The 16,844-nt window shown below is 41.2% G+C and overlaps 1 protein-coding gene across 2 annotated transcripts in view; it reads left to right on the top strand.

Annotated features, from left to right (window-relative positions):
* The window catches only part of LOC121576413 (ubiquitin-protein ligase E3A-like), a 51,387-nt gene that overhangs the window by 13,483 nt on the left and 21,060 nt on the right, over nt 1-16,844 (top strand). For both annotated transcript variants that reach the window (XM_041889528.2, XM_041889527.2), the window contains exons 2-5: nt 1,015-1,055; nt 1,989-2,329; nt 4,671-5,347; nt 5,620-5,697. In XM_041889528.2, the coding sequence (XP_041745462.2) occupies nt 1,054-1,055; nt 1,989-2,329; nt 4,671-5,347; nt 5,620-5,697 (1,098 nt within the window). In that variant the 5' untranslated portion in view covers nt 1,015-1,053. The remainder of the gene's footprint in view (nt 1-1,014; nt 1,056-1,988; nt 2,330-4,670; nt 5,348-5,619; nt 5,698-16,844) is intronic.

The following is a 16,844-nucleotide window of genomic DNA, read 5'->3' as shown; positions in this document are numbered from 1 at the left end:
GGTTGGGATGGTGTTCTTCGGCTTGCAAGTGCCCCCTTTTTCCTCCAAACATAGCAATGGTCATTATGGCCAAACAGTTCTATTTTTGTTTCATCAGACCAGAGGACATTTCTCCAAAAAGTACAATCTTTGTCCCCATGTGCAGTTGCAAACCGTAGTCTGGCTTTTTTATGGCGGTTTTGGAGCAGTGGCTTCTTCCTTGCTCAGCGGCCTTTCAAGTTATGTCGATATAGGACTCGTTTTACTGTGGATATAGATACTTTTGTACCTGTTTCCTCCAGCATCTTCACAAGGTCCTTTGCTGTTGTTCTGGGATTGATTTGCACTTTTCGCACCAAAGTACGTTCATCTCTAGGAGACAGAACCCGTCTCCTTCCTGAGCGGTATGACGGCTGCGTGGTCCCATGGTGTTTATACTTGCGTAGTATGGTTTGTACAGATGAACGTGGTACCTTCAGGCATTTGGAAATTGCTCCCAAGGATGACCCGACTTGTGAAGGTTTCCCCTTTTTTCTGAGGGCTGATTTCTTTTGATTTTCCCATGATGTCAAGCAAAGAGGCACTGAGTTTGAAGGTAGGCCTTGAAATACATCCACAGGTACACCTCCAATTGACTCAAATGATGTCAATTAGCCTATCAGAAACTTCTAAAGCCATGACATCATTTTCTGGCACAGTCAACATCTGACCCACTGGAATTGTGATACAGTGAATTATAAGTGAAATAATCGGTCTGTAAACAATTGTTGGAAAAATGACTTGTCATGCACAAAGTAGATGTCGTAACCAACTTGCCAAAACTATAGTTTGTTAACAAGAAATTTGTGGAGTGGTTGAAAAACAAGTTTTAATGACTCCAACCTAAGTGTATGTAAACTTCCGACTTCCAACTGTATTACTCTGAAACAGAGTTGGCCTAGTTATGAACTTTTATTTTGACAGTCCTTCAGAAGCTTCATATAAACATTTTAAATCAAAGGTTAGTTTTGTTAACCTCCTCCCATCTTGTTTCAGACCATTACCTACATCATAGAGGACGCTAAAACAAGCCGAATGTAAGTGCCAGGTACAGGAATAATACTACTGCTAATACAATATTAACCAAGGAGCCACAATGATTCCCTTTATTCCTATTTGGACTGAACATGTAAGGCTAGATATCTCCATTCTGCTTTGATATGATATGACATCATGCTGATTCAGCCAGTTCAGTTACATGTCATCACTTTTGGCATTGACCAATTGGCAACATTGGAGGTAAATCATAGACCTTCTACATTTTAGTCCAAATGCATGCAGCGCTCTGATTTTTAACTTATGATTAGTACTTTCATAGTTGTTGCATTGCAAGTTTATTCTTACTGTTTTGATTGTTTTTTTGTGCTTTTTTTTTTAAAACTAAATTGTAAACATAATGTATCCTTGTGTCTGTAATGGGGGTCGTTCCACCTCATAAAGCAGGAGGATGTTGACACCCATCAGGTCAGATTGGTCTGGAATTGTTAAACAGATCAGATTAGCATTCCTGCACCATTGTTTTGTTGAAATGTAAGTTGATCTCTGAGAAATTGAGCTAATTGATTGCACCCAAATTGGCTATTTTAATTTATAGGATTCATTATAAATTGGCTTTTGACCATTTCTTTAGATTCTTCATGTCTTGCACATTGTTAGAAAAAAGTTTGGTCCAAATCGGATGTTAGTTACTAAATTTATATTTATTGAATATTATATGAATCCTATTAATTTGGGTGCAGTCAATTAGCTTAATTTCTCAGAGATCAAATTATATTTCAACAAAATAATGTTGCAGGAATGTTAATCTTATCTGTTTCAAACTACAGAAACAATTTCAGGACAATCTGATATGTGGGTGTCATGGCTTGCTGAAATGACGACCCATATGTTAGTTCTGTGATGAGCAAGCTTCCTTTTCGGTGGTTGTCGTACTAAAACCTTGTCACTTCCTGTTTGAATGTCCGGTACAGGAAGAGAGCGGCTGCAAAGCATCTAATTGAGCGGTACTTTCGCCAGTTAACAGAGGGCTGTGGAAATGGGGCCTGCACCAACGAGTTCTGTGCTTCGTGTCTTGGTTTTCAACCGCTGGATCACAACACAGCGGCTATCAGAGCCCTGGAGCTGTGGAAAATGGGCACCAAACTGTGTGACCCTCACCCCTCCGCTGCTCACCCCTCCGCAGCTCACCCCTCCGCTGCCTTCCCTGACAACAACAGTGCCAAAGAGACACAACCTGCCTTATTGGGCGACCGCCCCGGGAAGATGACAGACCACAAAGACCGCCTGCTTCCCCCTAGGGAAGACTTCAGAGGTAAACACTTTTCACATAAATACACACTGCCTGCGTCCCAAATGGCACCCTATTCCCTATATAGTGCACTACTTTAGACCAGAGAATGGCACCCTATTCCCTATATAGTGCACTACTTTAGACCAGAGAATGGCACCCTATTCCCTATATAGTGCACTACTTTAGACCAGAGAATGGCACCTATTCCCTATATAGTGCACTACTTTAGACCAGAGAATGGCACCCTATTCCCTATATAGTGCACTACGTTAGACCAGAGAATGGCACCCTATTCCCTATATAGTGCACTACTTTAGACCAGAGAATGGCACCCTATTCCCTATATAGTACACTACTTTAGACCAGAGAATGGCACCCTATTCCCTATATAGTGCACTACTTTAGACCAGAGAATGGCACCCTATTCCCTATATAGTGCACTACTTTAGACCGGAGAATGGCACCCTATTCCTATATAGTACACTACTTTAGACCAGAGAATGGCACCCTATTCCCTATATAGTACACTACTTTAGACCAGAGAATGGCACCCCTATTCCCTATATAGTGCACTACTTTAGACCAGAGAATGGCACCCTATTCCCTATATAGTGCCCTACTTTAGACCAGAGAATGGCACCCTATTCCCTATGTAGTGCACTACTTTAGACCAGAGAATGGCACCCTATTCCCTATATAGTGCACTACTTTAGACCAGAGAATGGCACCCTATTCCCTATATAGTGCACTACTTTAGACCAGAGAATGGCACCCTATTCCCTATATAGTGCACTACTTTAGACCAGAGAATGGCACCCTATTCCCTATATAGTGCACTACTTTAGACCAGAGAATGGCACCCTATTCCCTATATAGTGCACTACTTTAGACCAGAGAATGGCACCCTATTCCCTATATAGTGCACTACTTTAGACCAGAGAATGGCACCCTATTCCCTATATAGTGCACTACTTTAGACCAGGGTCCTATGACACCCTATTCCCTATATAGTGCACTACTTTAGACCAGAGAATGGCACCCTATTCCTATATAGTGCACTACTTTAGACCAGAGAATGGCACCTATTCCCTATATAGTGCACTACTTTAGACCAGAGAATGGCACCCTATTCCCTATATAGTGCACTACTTTAGACCGGAGAATGGCACCCTATTCCCTATATAGTACACTACTTTAGACCAGAGAATGGCACCCTATTCCCTATATAGTGCACTACTTTAGACCAGAGAATGGCACCCTATTCCCTATATAGTGCACTACTTTAGACCAGAGAATGGCACCCTATTCCCTATATAGTGCACTACTTAGACCAGAGAATGGCACCCTATTCCCCTATGTAGTGCACTACTTTAGACCAGAGAATGGCACCCTATTCCCTATATAGTGCACTACTTTAGACCAGAGAATGGCACCTATTCCCTATATAGTGCACTACTTTAGACCAGAGAATGGCACCCTATTCCCTATATAGTGCACTACTTTAGACCAGAGAATGGCACCCTATTCCCTATATAGTGCACTACTTTAGACCAGAGAATGGCACCCTATTCCCTATATAGTGCACTACTTTAGACCAGAGAATGGCACCCTATTCCCTATATAGTGCACTACTTTAGACCAGAGAATGGCACCCTATTCCCTATATAGTGCACTACTTTAGACCAGGGTCCTATGACACCCTATTCCCTATATAGTGCACTACTTTAGACCAGAGAATGGCACCCTATTCCCTATATAGTGCACTACTTTAGACCAGAGAATGGCACCCTATTCCCTATATAGTGCACTACTTTAGACCAGAGAATGGCACCCTATTCCCTATATAGTGCACTACTTTAGACCAGAGAATGGCACCCTATTCCCTATATAGTGCACTACTTTAGACCTGAGAAAGTAGTCAAACCCAAGAAGACTTGAGGTTGTAATCGCTGCCAAAGGTCCTTCAACAAAGTACTGAGTAAAGGGTCTGAATACTTATGTAAATGTCATATTTAACTTTTGTATTTTTAATACTTTTGCAAAAATGTCTAAAAACCTGTTTTTGCTTTGTCATTATGGGGTATTGTGTGTAGATTGATGAGGGGGGGGGGGGAACAATTTAATCAATTTCAGAGTAAGGCTTTAACACAACAAAATGTGGAAAAAGTCAAGGGGTCTGAATACTTTCCGAATGCATTGTATAGGGCTCTGGTCAAAAGTAGTGCACTATATAGGGGATAGGGGGCCATTCGGGATGTGGACACACAAACACCTTTTTTCTCCATTCATGCTATTCAATATTCATTCATTTTAGATTGAAACGGTTGCTCATTATTTTTCTCTGTGATCTTTCTGTGTCCAGAGGTGCATTACCTGACCGAGGAGAAGGTGTATGAGATCCTGAGTATCTGTGAGGGGAAGAAGGACTACTCTCCTCTGATCCGAGTCATCGGGAGGATCTTCTCCAGCGCAGAGGGTCTGGTGCAGAGCTTCAGGAAAGACAAGGAACAACACCCCAACACCAAGGAGCAGCGCAAGACCCACCAGGCCAAAGATGAGGACAAGGACGAGGACGACAAGGAGAGAACCAGCGCCATGGAGCAGGAATCAGAGGAATCCGAGGCCTCGGCGTCCATGGCGGGAGCGACGGGAGCGACGGAGAACACACTGGGTCCTGTAGAGGTTTCAGTGGACATAGAAGCTGTCAGGAGAGTGTACGACAGACTCCTCTCCAACGAGAAGATGGAAGCAGCCTTCCTCAACGCGCTGGTCTACCTGACCCCCAACGTAGAGCTGGAGCTAACCTATCTAGACGTCTACGACACCAACCCAGACTACCTAAACATCTTCATCATCGTGATGGAGAACAGCAACCTCCACAGCCCAGAGTACCTGGAGACGGCTATGCCCCTGTTCTGTAAGTGCATGAGTAAACTCCCGCTGCCTGCCCGGGCCAAGCTGACGCGCCTGTGGTCTCAGTACAGTGTAGAACACATCAGAAGTATGATGGAGACCTTCCAGCAGCTCATCACCTACACGGTAACGTTACAGTCTTTATTTGATTAGTAATCATGCTCGCAGTCGACAAGACTGAATTATGCAGAATACGCAGTTACTTGCATTCAATTCTTGATGTACATTTTTTGGTCTGTTATTTTTTTTGCCTACCTAGAATGTTGAGATTCCTGTGTAATGAATAGGTGCTAACTCAAAATCAACATCAAAGTTGATTTGTCACGTGCACAGGATACTGCAGGTGTAAACAGTACAGTGAAATGCTGTGATTTAATTTGTATGTGTTATTATTAAAGGTGATCAGCAGTGAGTACGACAGCGACAGTCTGGTGAACGATGACGAGGGCGTTGTGGCTGCCACCAAGTGTCTGAAGGTATGGGACTTTCTTTATTTACATGTTAGTCATTTATCAGACACTCTTATCCAGAGCGACTTACAGTTATTGCATTCATCTTAAGGTAGCTAGGTGAGACAACCACATTTTAACATTTTACTTAACTTTTAAAGCACTGCAGTTCACAGCCTTGCTCCCTCTAATCTGACAGACATACAACCAAGGAGTTGGTCTATAACTATACCTAGGGATACAACCAAGGAGTTGGTCTTTAACTATACCTAGGGATTAGAACCAAGGAGTTGGTCTATTAACTATACCTAGGGTTAGAACCAAGGGAGTTGATCATTAACTATACCTAGGGTTAGAACCAAGGACTTGGTCTATTAACAATACCTAGGGTTAGAACCAAGGGAGTTGGTCTATTAACAATACCTAGGGTTAGAACCAAGGACTTGGACTATTAACAATACCTAGGGTTAGAACCAAGGGACTTGATATTAACAATACCTAGGGTTAGAACCAAGGAGTTGGTCTATTAACTATACCTAGGGTTAGAACCAAGGAGTTGGTCTATTAACAATACCTAGGGTTAGAACCAAGGAGTTGGACTATAACAATACCTAGGGTTAGAACCAAGGAGTTGGTCTATTAACTATACCTAGGGTTAGAACCAAGGGAGTGGTCTATAACAATAACTAGGGTTAGAACCAAGGAGTTGATATATAACTATACCTAGGGTTAGAACCAAGGAGTTGGTCTATTAACTATACCTAGGGTTAGAACCAAGGAGTTGGTCTTAACTATACCTAGGGTTAGAACCAAGGAGTTGGTCTATTAACTATACCTAGGGTTAGAACCAAGGAGTTGGTCTATTAACTATACCTAGGGTTAGAACCAAGGAGTTGGACTATTAACAATACCTAGGGTTAGAACCAAGGAGTTGGTCTATTAACTATACCTAGGGTTAGAACCAAGGAACTGGACTATAACAATACCTAGGGTTAGAACCAAGGAGTTGACCATTAACTATACCTAGGGTTAGAACCAAGGAGTGTCTATAACTATACCTAGGGTTAGAACCAAGGGGCTGGTCCATTAACTATACCTAGGGTTAGAACCAAGGAGTTGGACTATAACTATACCTAGGGATAGAACCAAGGAGTTGGACTATAACTATACCTAGGGTTAGAACCAAGGAGTTGGTCTGTAACTATACCTAGGGTTAGAACCAAGGACTTGATATTAACTATACCTAGGGTTAGAACCAAGGAGTTGGTCTATAACTATACCTAGGGTTAGAACCAAGGACTGGTCTATTAACAATACCTAGGGTTAGAACCAAGGAGTTGGTCTATTAACTATACCTAGGGATAGAACCAAGGAGTTGGACTATTAACTATACCTAGGGTTAGAACCAAGGGACTGGTCCATAACTATACCTAGGGTTAGAACCAAGGACTTGGTCTATTAACTATACCTAGGGTTAGAACCAAGGATCTATACCTAGGGTAGAACCAAGGAATTGGTCTATAACAATACCTAGGGTTAGAACCAAGGAGTTGGACTATTAACTATACCTAGGGTTAGAACCAAGGGAGTTGGTCTATTAACTATACCTAGGGTTAGAACCAAGGAGTTGGACTATTAACAATACCTAGGGATAGAACCAAGGAGTTGGACCATTAACTATACCTAGGGTTAGAACCAAGGGACTTGGTCTATAACTATACCTAGGGTTAGAACCAAGGAGTTGGTCTATTAACTATACCTAGGGTTAGAACCAAGGACTTGGTCCATTAACTATACCTAGGGTTAGAACCAAGGAGTTGGACTATAACTATACCTAGGGTTAGAACCAAGGGACTATTAACAATACCTAGGGTTAGAACCAAGGGACTGGACTATTAACAATACCTAGGGTTAGAACCAAGGGACTATTAACAATACCTAGGGTTAGAACCAAGGGACTATTAACAATACCTAGGGTTAGAACCAAGGAGTTGGTCTATTAACTATACCTAGGGTTAGAACCAAGGGACTTGGTCTATTAACAATACCTAGGGTTAGAACCAAGGGACTTGGTCTATAACAATACCTAGGGTTAGAACCAAGGAGTTGGTCTATTAACTATACCTAGGGTTAGAACCAAGGGATTGGTCCATTAACTATACCTAGGGTTAGAACCAAGGGAGTCTATTAACAATACCTAGGGTTAGAACCAAGGACTTGGTCTATAAAACTACCTAGGGTTAGAACCAAGGGACTGGATCATTAACAATACCTAGGGTTAGAACCAAGGGACTATTAACAATACCTAGGGTTAGAACCAAGGGGTTGGACTATTAACAATACCTAGGGTTAGAACCAAGGAGCTGGTCTATTAACTATACCTAGGGTTAGAACCAAGGGACTATTAACAATACCTAGGGTTAGAACCAAGGTACTATTAACAATACCTAGGGTTAGAACCAAGGGACTGGACTATTAACAATACCTAGGGTTAGAACCAAGGGACTATTAACAATACCTAGGGTTAGAACCAAGGGACTGGACTATTAACAATACCTAGGGTTAGAACCAAGGGACTGGACCATTAACAATACCTAGGGTTAGAACCAAGGGACTGGACTATTAACAATACCTAGGGTTAGAACCAAGGGACTGGACTATTAACAATACCTAGGGTTAGAACCAAGGGACTGGACTATTAACAATACCTAGGGTTAGAACCAAGGGACTATTAACAATACCTAGGGTTAGAACCAAGGTACTGGACCATTAACAATACCTAGGGTTAGAACCAAGGAGCTGGTCTATAACTATACCTAGGGTTAGAACCAAGGAGTTGGTCTATTAACTATACCTAGGGTTAGAACCAAGGACTTGGTCTATTAACTATACCTAGGGTTAGAACCAAGGGACTGGTCTATAACTATACCTAGGGTTAGAACCAAGGAGTGGTCTATAACAATACCTAGGGTTAGAACCAAGGAGTTGGTCTATTAACTATACCTAGGGTTAGAACCAAGGAGTTGGTCTATTAACTATACCTAGGGTTAGAACCAAGGAGTTGGACTATTAACAATACCTAGGGTTAGAACCAAGGAGTTGGACTATTAACTATACCTAGGGTTAGAACCAAGGAGTTGGACTATTAACTATACCTAGGGTTAGAACCAAGGGACTTGGTCTATAACTATACCTAGGGTTAGAACCAAGGAGTTGGTCTATTAACTATACCTAGGTTAGAACCAAGGAGTTGGTCTATAACTATACCTAGGGTTAGAACCAAGGAGTTGGTCTATTAACTATACCTAGGGTTAGAACCAAGGGGCTGGTCTATTAACTATACCTAGGGTTAGAACCAAGGAGTTGGTCTATAACTATACCTAGGGTTAGAACCAAGGAGTTGGTCTATTAACTATACCTAGGGTTAGAACCAAGGAGTTGGTCTATTAACAATACCTAGGGTTAGAACCAAGGGAGTTGGTCTATTAACTATACCTAGGGTTAGAACCAAGGAGTTGGTCTATAACTATACCTAGGGTTAGAACCAAGGATTGGTCTATAACTATACCTAGGGTTAGAACCAAGGAGTTGGTCTATTAACAATACCTAGGGTTAGAACCAAGGAGTTGGACTGTAACAATACCTAGGGTTAGAACCAAGGGACTGGTCCATTAACAATACCTAGGGTTAGAACCAAGGGACTATTAACAATACCTAGGGTTAGAACCAAGGAGTTGGTCTATAACTATACCTAGGGTAGAACCAAGGAGCTGGTCTATAACAATACCTAGGGTTAGAACCAAGGAGTTGGTCTATAACTATACCTAGGGTTAGAACCAAGGGACTTGGTCCATTAACTATACCTAGGGTTAGAACCAAGGAGTTGGTCTATTAACTATACCTAGGGTTAGAACCAAGGAGCTGGACTATTAACTATACCTAGGGTTAGAACCAAGGAGTTGGTCTATTAACAATACCTAGGGATAGAACCAAGGGACTGGTCCATTAACTATACCTAGGGTTAGAACCAAGGGAGTTGGTCTATTAACAATACCTAGGGTTAGAACCAAGGTTGGTCTATAACAATACCTAGGGTTAGAACCAAGGGACTGGTCCATTAACTATACCTAGGGTTAGAACCAAGGACTTGGTCTATTAACTATACCTAGGGTTAGAACCAAGGAGTTGGACCATTAACTATACCTAGGGTTAGAACCAAGGGACTTGGTCTATTAACAATACCTAGGGTTAGAACCAAGGAGTTGGTCTATTAACTATACCTAGGGTTAGAACCAAGGAGTTGGTCCATTAACAATACCTAGGGTTAGAACCAAGGTACTGGACTATTAACAATACCTAGGGTTAGAACCAAGGGACTATTAACAATACCTAGGGTTAGAACCAAGGGACTATTAACAATACCTAGGGTTAGAACCAAGGGACTGGACCATTAACAATACCTAGGGTTAGAACCAAGGGACTATTAACAATACCTAGGGTTAGAACCAAGGGACTGGTCTATAACAATACCTAGGGTTAGAACCAAGGGACTGGACCATTAACAATACCTAGGGTTAGAACCAAGGGACTGGACCATTAACAATACCTAGGGTTAGAACCAAGGGACTGGACCATTAACAATACCTAGGGTTAGAACCAAGGGACTATTAACAATACCTAGGGTTAGAACCAAGGGACTATTAACAATACCTAGGGTTAGAACCAAGGGACTGGACCATTAACAATACCTAGGGTTAGAACCAAGGGACTGGACCATTAACAATACCTAGGGTTAGAACCAAGGAGTTGGTCTATAACTATACCTAGGGTTAGAACCAAGGAGTTGGACCATTAACAATACCTAGGGTTAGAACCAAGGAGTTGGTCTATTAACTATACCTAGGGTTAGAACCAAGGAGTTGGTCCATTAACTATACCTAGGGTTAGAACCAAGGGACTGGACTATTAACTATACCTAGGGTTAGAACCAAGGAGTTGGTCTATAACTATACCTAGGGTTAGAACCAAGGGGTTGGACTATTAACAATACCTAGGGTTAGAACCAAGGGACTTGGTCTATTAACTATACCTAGGGTTAGAACCAAGGGACTGGTCTATAACTATACCTAGGGATAGAACCAAGGAGTTGGTCTATTAACTATACCTAGGGTTAGAACCAAGGAGTTGGTCTATTAACTATACCTAGGGTTAGAACCAAGGAGTTGGTCTATTAACTATACCTAGGGTTAGAACCAAGGAGTTGGTCTATTAACTATACCTAGGGTTAGAACCAAGGGAGTTGGTCTATTAACTATACCTAGGGTTAGAACCAAGGAGTTGGTCTATTAACTATACCTAGGGTTAGAACCAAGGAGTTGGACTATTAACAATACCTAGGGTTAGAACCAAGGAGTTGGTCTATTAACTATACCTAGGGTTAGAACCAAGGATGGTCTATAACTATACCTAGGGTTAGAACCAAGGGACTTGGTCTATTAACAATACCTAGGGTTAGAACCAAGGAGTTGGTCCATTAACTATACCTAGGGTTAGAACCAAGGAGTTGGTCTATTAACTATACCTAGGGATAGAACCAAGGGGCTGGACTATAACTATACCTAGGGTTAGAACCAAGGAGTTGGTCTATAACAATACCTAGGGTTAGAACCAAGGAGTTGGTCTATTAACAATACCTAGGGTAGAACCAAGGAGTTGGTCTATTAACTATACCTAGGGTTAGAACCAAGGAGTTGGTCTATAACTATACCTAGGGTTAGAACCAAGGAGTTGGACTATTAACTATACCTAGGGTTAGAACCAAGGAGTTGGACTATAACTATACCTAGGGTTAGAACCAAGGGAGTTGGTCTATAACTATACCTAGGGTTAGAACCAAGGAGTTGGTCTATTAACTATACCTAGGGGTAGAACCAAGGAGTTGGTCTATTAACTATACCTAGGGTTAGAACCAAGGAGTTGGTCTATTAACTATACCTAGGGTTAGAACCAAGGAGTTGGTCTATTAACTATACCTAGGGTTAGAACCAAGGACTTGGTCTATTAACTATACCTAGGGTTAGAACCAAGGAGTTGGTCTATAACAATACCTAGGGTTAGAACCAAGGAGTTGGTCTATTAACAATACCTAGGGTTAGAACCAAGGAGTTGGACTATAACTATACCTAGGGTTAGAACCAAGGGAGTTGGTCTTAACTATACCTAGGGTTAGAACCAAGGAGTTGGTCTGTAACTATACCTAGGGTTAGAACCAAGGAGTTGGTCTATTAACTATACCTAGGGTTAGAACCAAGGGGTTGGACCATTAACTATACCTAGGGTTAGAACCAAGGGACTGGACTATTAACTATACCTAGGGTTAGAACCAAGGAGTTGGTCTATTAACTATACCTAGGGTTAGAACCAAGGAGTTGGTCTATTAACTATACCTAGGGTTAGAACCAAGGAGTTGGTCCATGTAACTATACCTAGGGTAGAACCAAGGAGTTGGTCTATTAACTATACCTAGGGTTAGAACCAAGGGAGTTGGACTATTAACTATACCTAGGGTTAGAACCAAGGAGTTGGTCTATTAACTATACCTAGGGTTAGAACCAAGGAGTTGGTCTATTAACTATACCTAGGGTTAGAACCAAGGAGTTGGACTATTAACTATACCTAGGGTTAGAACCAAGGAGTTGGTCTATTAACTATACCTAGGGTTAGAACCAAGGAGTTGGTCTATTAACTATACCTAGGGTTAGAACCAAGGAGTTGGTCTATAACTATACCTAGGGATAGAACCAAGGAGTTGGTCTATTAACAATACCTAGGGTTAGAACCAAGGAGTTGGACTATTAACAATACCTAGGGTTAGAACCAAGGAGTTGGTCTATTAACTATACCTAGGGTTAGAACCAAGGAGTTGGTCTGTAACTATACCTAGGGTTAGAACCAAGGAGTTGGTCTATTAACTATACCTAGGGTTAGAACCAAGGAGTTGGTCTATAACTATACCTAGGGTTAGAACCAAGGAGTTGGTCTATTAACTATACCTAGGGTTAGAACCAAGGGAGTTGGTCTATAACTATACCTAGGGTTAGAACCAAGGAGTTGGTCTATTAACTATACCTAGGGTTAGAACCAAGGAGTTGGTCTATTAACTATACCTAGGGTTAGAACCAAGGAGTTGGTCTATAACTATACCTAGGGTTAGAACCAAGGAGTTGGTCTATTAACAATACCTAGGGTTAGAACCAAGGAGTTGGACTATAACTATACCTAGGGTTAGAACCAAGGGACTTGGTCTATTAACTATACCTAGGGTTAGAACCAAGGAGTTGGACTATTAACTATACCTAGGGTTAGAACCAAGGAGTTGGTCTATAACTATACCTAGGGATAGAACCAAGGAGTTGGACTATAACTATACCTAGGGATAGAACCAAGGAGTTGGTCTATAACTATACCTAGGGTTAGAACCAAGGGAGTTGGTCTATAACTATACCTAGGGATAGAACCAAGGAGTTGGTCTATTAACAATACCTAGGGTTAGAACCAAGGAGTTGGTCTATTAACTATACCTAGGGTTAGAACCAAGGAGTTGGTCTATTAACTATACCTAGGGTTAGAACCAAGGAGTTGGTCTATAACTATACCTAGGGTAGAACCAAGGACTTGGTCTATAACAATACCTAGGGTTAGAACCAAGGGAGTTGGTCTATTAACTATACCTAGGGTTAGAACCAAGGAGTTGGTCTATTAACTATACCTAGGGTTAGAACCAAGGAGTTGGTCTATTAACTATACCTAGGGTTAGAACCAAGGAGTTGGTCTATTAACTATACCTAGGGTTAGAACCAAGGAGTTGGTCTATTAACTATACCTAGGGTAGAACCAAGGAGTTGGTCCATTAACTATACCTAGGGTTAGAACCAAGGGACTTGGTCTATTAACTATACCTAGGGTTAGAACCAAGGACTTGGTCTATAACTATACCTAGGGATAGAACCAAGGAGTTGGTCTATTAACTATACCTAGGGTTAGAACCAAGGAGTTGGTCTATTAACTATACCTAGGGTTAGAACCAAGGAGTTGGTCTATAACTATACCTAGGGTTAGAACCAAGGGACTTGGTCTATAACTATACCTAGGGTTAGAACCAAGGAGTTGGTCTATTAACTATACCTAGGGTTAGAACCAAGGAGTTGGTCTATAACTATACCTAGGGTTAGAACCAAGGAGTTGGTCTATAACTATACCTAGGGTTAGAACCAAGGAGTTGGTCTATTAACTATACCTAGGGATAGAACCAAGGAGTTGGTCTATTAACTATACCTAGGGTTAGAACCAAGGAGTTGGTCTATAACTATACCTAGGGTTAGAACCAAGGAGTTGGTCTATTAACTATACCTAGGGTTAGAACCAAGGAGTTGGTCTATTAACTATACCTAGGGATAGAACCAAGGAGTTGGTCTATTAACTATACCTAGGGTTAGAACCAAGGAGTTGGTCTATTAACTATACCTAGGGTTAGAACCAAGGAGTTGTCTATAACTATACCTAGGGTTAGAACCAAGGAGTTGGTCTATTAACTATACCTAGGGTTAGAACCAAGGAGTTGGTCTATAACTATACCTAGGGTTAGAACCAAGGAGTTGGTCTATTAACTATACCTAGGGTTAGAACCAAGGAGTTGGTCTATTAACTATACCTAGGGATAGAACCAAGGAGTTGGTCTATTAACTATACCTAGGGATAGAACCAAGGAGTTGGTCTATAACTATACCTAGGGTTAGAACCAAGGAGTTGGTCTATTAACTATACCTAGGGTTAGAACCAAGGAGTTGGTCTATAACTATACCTAGGGTTAGAACCAAGGGAGTTGGTCTATAACTATACCTAGGGTTAGAACCAAGGGAGTTGGTCTATTAACTATACCTAGGGTTAGAACCAAGGAGTTGGACTATAACAATACCTAGGTTAGAACCAAGGAGTTGGTCTATAACTATACCTAGGGTTAGAACCAAGGAGTTGGTCTATAACTATACCTAGGGATAGAACCAAGGGAGTTGGTCTATAACTATACCTAGGGTTAGAACCAAGGAGTTGGTCTATTAACTATACCTAGGGATAGAACCAAGGAGTTGGTCTATAACTATACCTAGGGATAGAACCAAGGAGTTGGTCTATAACTATACCTAGGGTAGAACCAAGGAGTTGGTCTATTAACTATACCTAGGGATAGAACCAAGGAGTTGGTCTATTAACTATACCTAGGGTTAGAACCAAGGAGTTGGTCTATAACTATACCTAGGGATAGAACCAAGGAGTTGGTCTATAACTATACCTAGGGTTAGAACCAAGGAGTTGGTCTATTAACTATACCTAGGGATAGAACCAAGGAGTTGGTCTATTAACTATACCTAGGGATAGAACCAAGGAGTTGGTCTATAACTATACCTAGGGTTAGAACCAAGGAGTTGGTCTATAACTATACCTAGGGTTAGAACCAAGGAGTTGGTCTATTAACTATACCTAGGGTTAGAACCAAGGAGTTGGTCTATTAACTATACCTAGGGTTAGAACCAAGGAGTTGGTCTATTAACTATACCTAGGGTTAGAACCAAGGAGTTGGTCTATAACTATACCTAGGGATAGAACCAAGGAGTTGGTCTATAACTATACCTAGGGTTAGAACCAAGGAGTTGGTCTATAACTATACCTAGGGATAGAACCAAGGAGTTGGTCTATAACTATACCTAGGGTTAGAACCAAGGAGTTGGTCTATAACTATACCTAGGGATAGAACCAAGGAGTTGGTCTATAACTATACCTAGGGTTAGAACCAAGGAGTTGGTCTATAACTATACCTAGGGATAGAACCAAGGAGTTGGTCTATAACTATACCTAGGGTTAGAACCAAGGAGTTGGTCTATAACTATACCTAGGGTTAGAACCAAGGAGTTGGTCTATAACTATACCTAGGGTTAGAACCAAGGAGTTGGTCTATAACTATACCTAGGGATAGAACCAAGGAGTTGGTCTGTAACTATACCTAGGGTTAGAACCAAGGAGTTGGTCTATAACTATACCTAGGGATAGAACCAAGGAGTTGGTCTATAACTAGACCTAGGGTTAGAACCAAGGAGTTGGTCTATAACTATACCTAGGGATAGAACCAAGGAGTTGGTCTATAACTATACCTAGGGATAGAACCAAGGAGTTGGTCTATAACTATACCTAGGGTTAGAACCAAGGAGTTGGTCTATAACTATACCTACTGTGTCTTCAGAAAATATTCACACCCCTTGACTTTTTCCACATTTTGTTGTGTTACAGCCTTAATTTAAAATGGATTAAATTGAGATTTTGTCTCACTGGCCAACACACTACCCCATAATGTCAGTGGAATTAATTTTTCATTTTTTCTTTACAAATTAATTAAAAATGAAAAGCTGAAATGTTTTGAGTCAATAAGTATTCAACCCTTTTGTTATGGCAAGCCTAAATAAGTTCAGGAGTAAAAATTTGCTTAACAAGTCACATAATAAGTTGCATGGACTCTGTGTGCCAATAACAGTGTTTAACATGATTTTTAATGACTACCTCATCTCTGTACCCCACACATACAATTATCTGTAAGGTCCCTCAGTCGAGCAGTGGATTTCAAACACAGATTCAACCATAAAGACCAGGGATGTTTTCCAACGCCTCACAAAGAAGGGCACCTATTGGTAGATGGGTAAAAATAAAAAAAAAGCAGACATTGAATATCCCTTTGAGCATGGTGAAGTTATTAGTTACACTTTGGATGGTGTATCAATACACCCAGTCACTACAAAGATACAGGCGTCCTTCCTAACTCAGTTGTCGGAGAGGAAGGAAACCACTCAGGGATTTCACCACGAGGCCAATGGTGACTTTAAAACAGTTACAGAGTTGAATGGCTGTGATAGGAGAAAACTGAGGATGGATCAACAACATTGTAGTTACTCCACAATACTAACCTAATTGACAGAGTGAAAAGAAGGAAGCCTGTACAGAATACAAATATTCCAAAACATGCATCCTGTTTGCAATAAGGCACTACAGTAAAACAGCAAAAAAATATGTCAAAGAAATGAACTTTTATGTCCTGAATACAAACCTTTCTGTTTGGGGCAAATCCAACACAA

Source organism: Coregonus clupeaformis, unplaced genomic scaffold, assembly GCF_020615455.1.
Source record: "Coregonus clupeaformis isolate EN_2021a unplaced genomic scaffold, ASM2061545v1 scaf0028, whole genome shotgun sequence".
NCBI lineage: Eukaryota > Metazoa > Chordata > Actinopteri > Salmoniformes > Salmonidae > Coregonus > Coregonus clupeaformis.
This window is presented reverse-complemented; position numbering and strand designations above follow the sequence as displayed.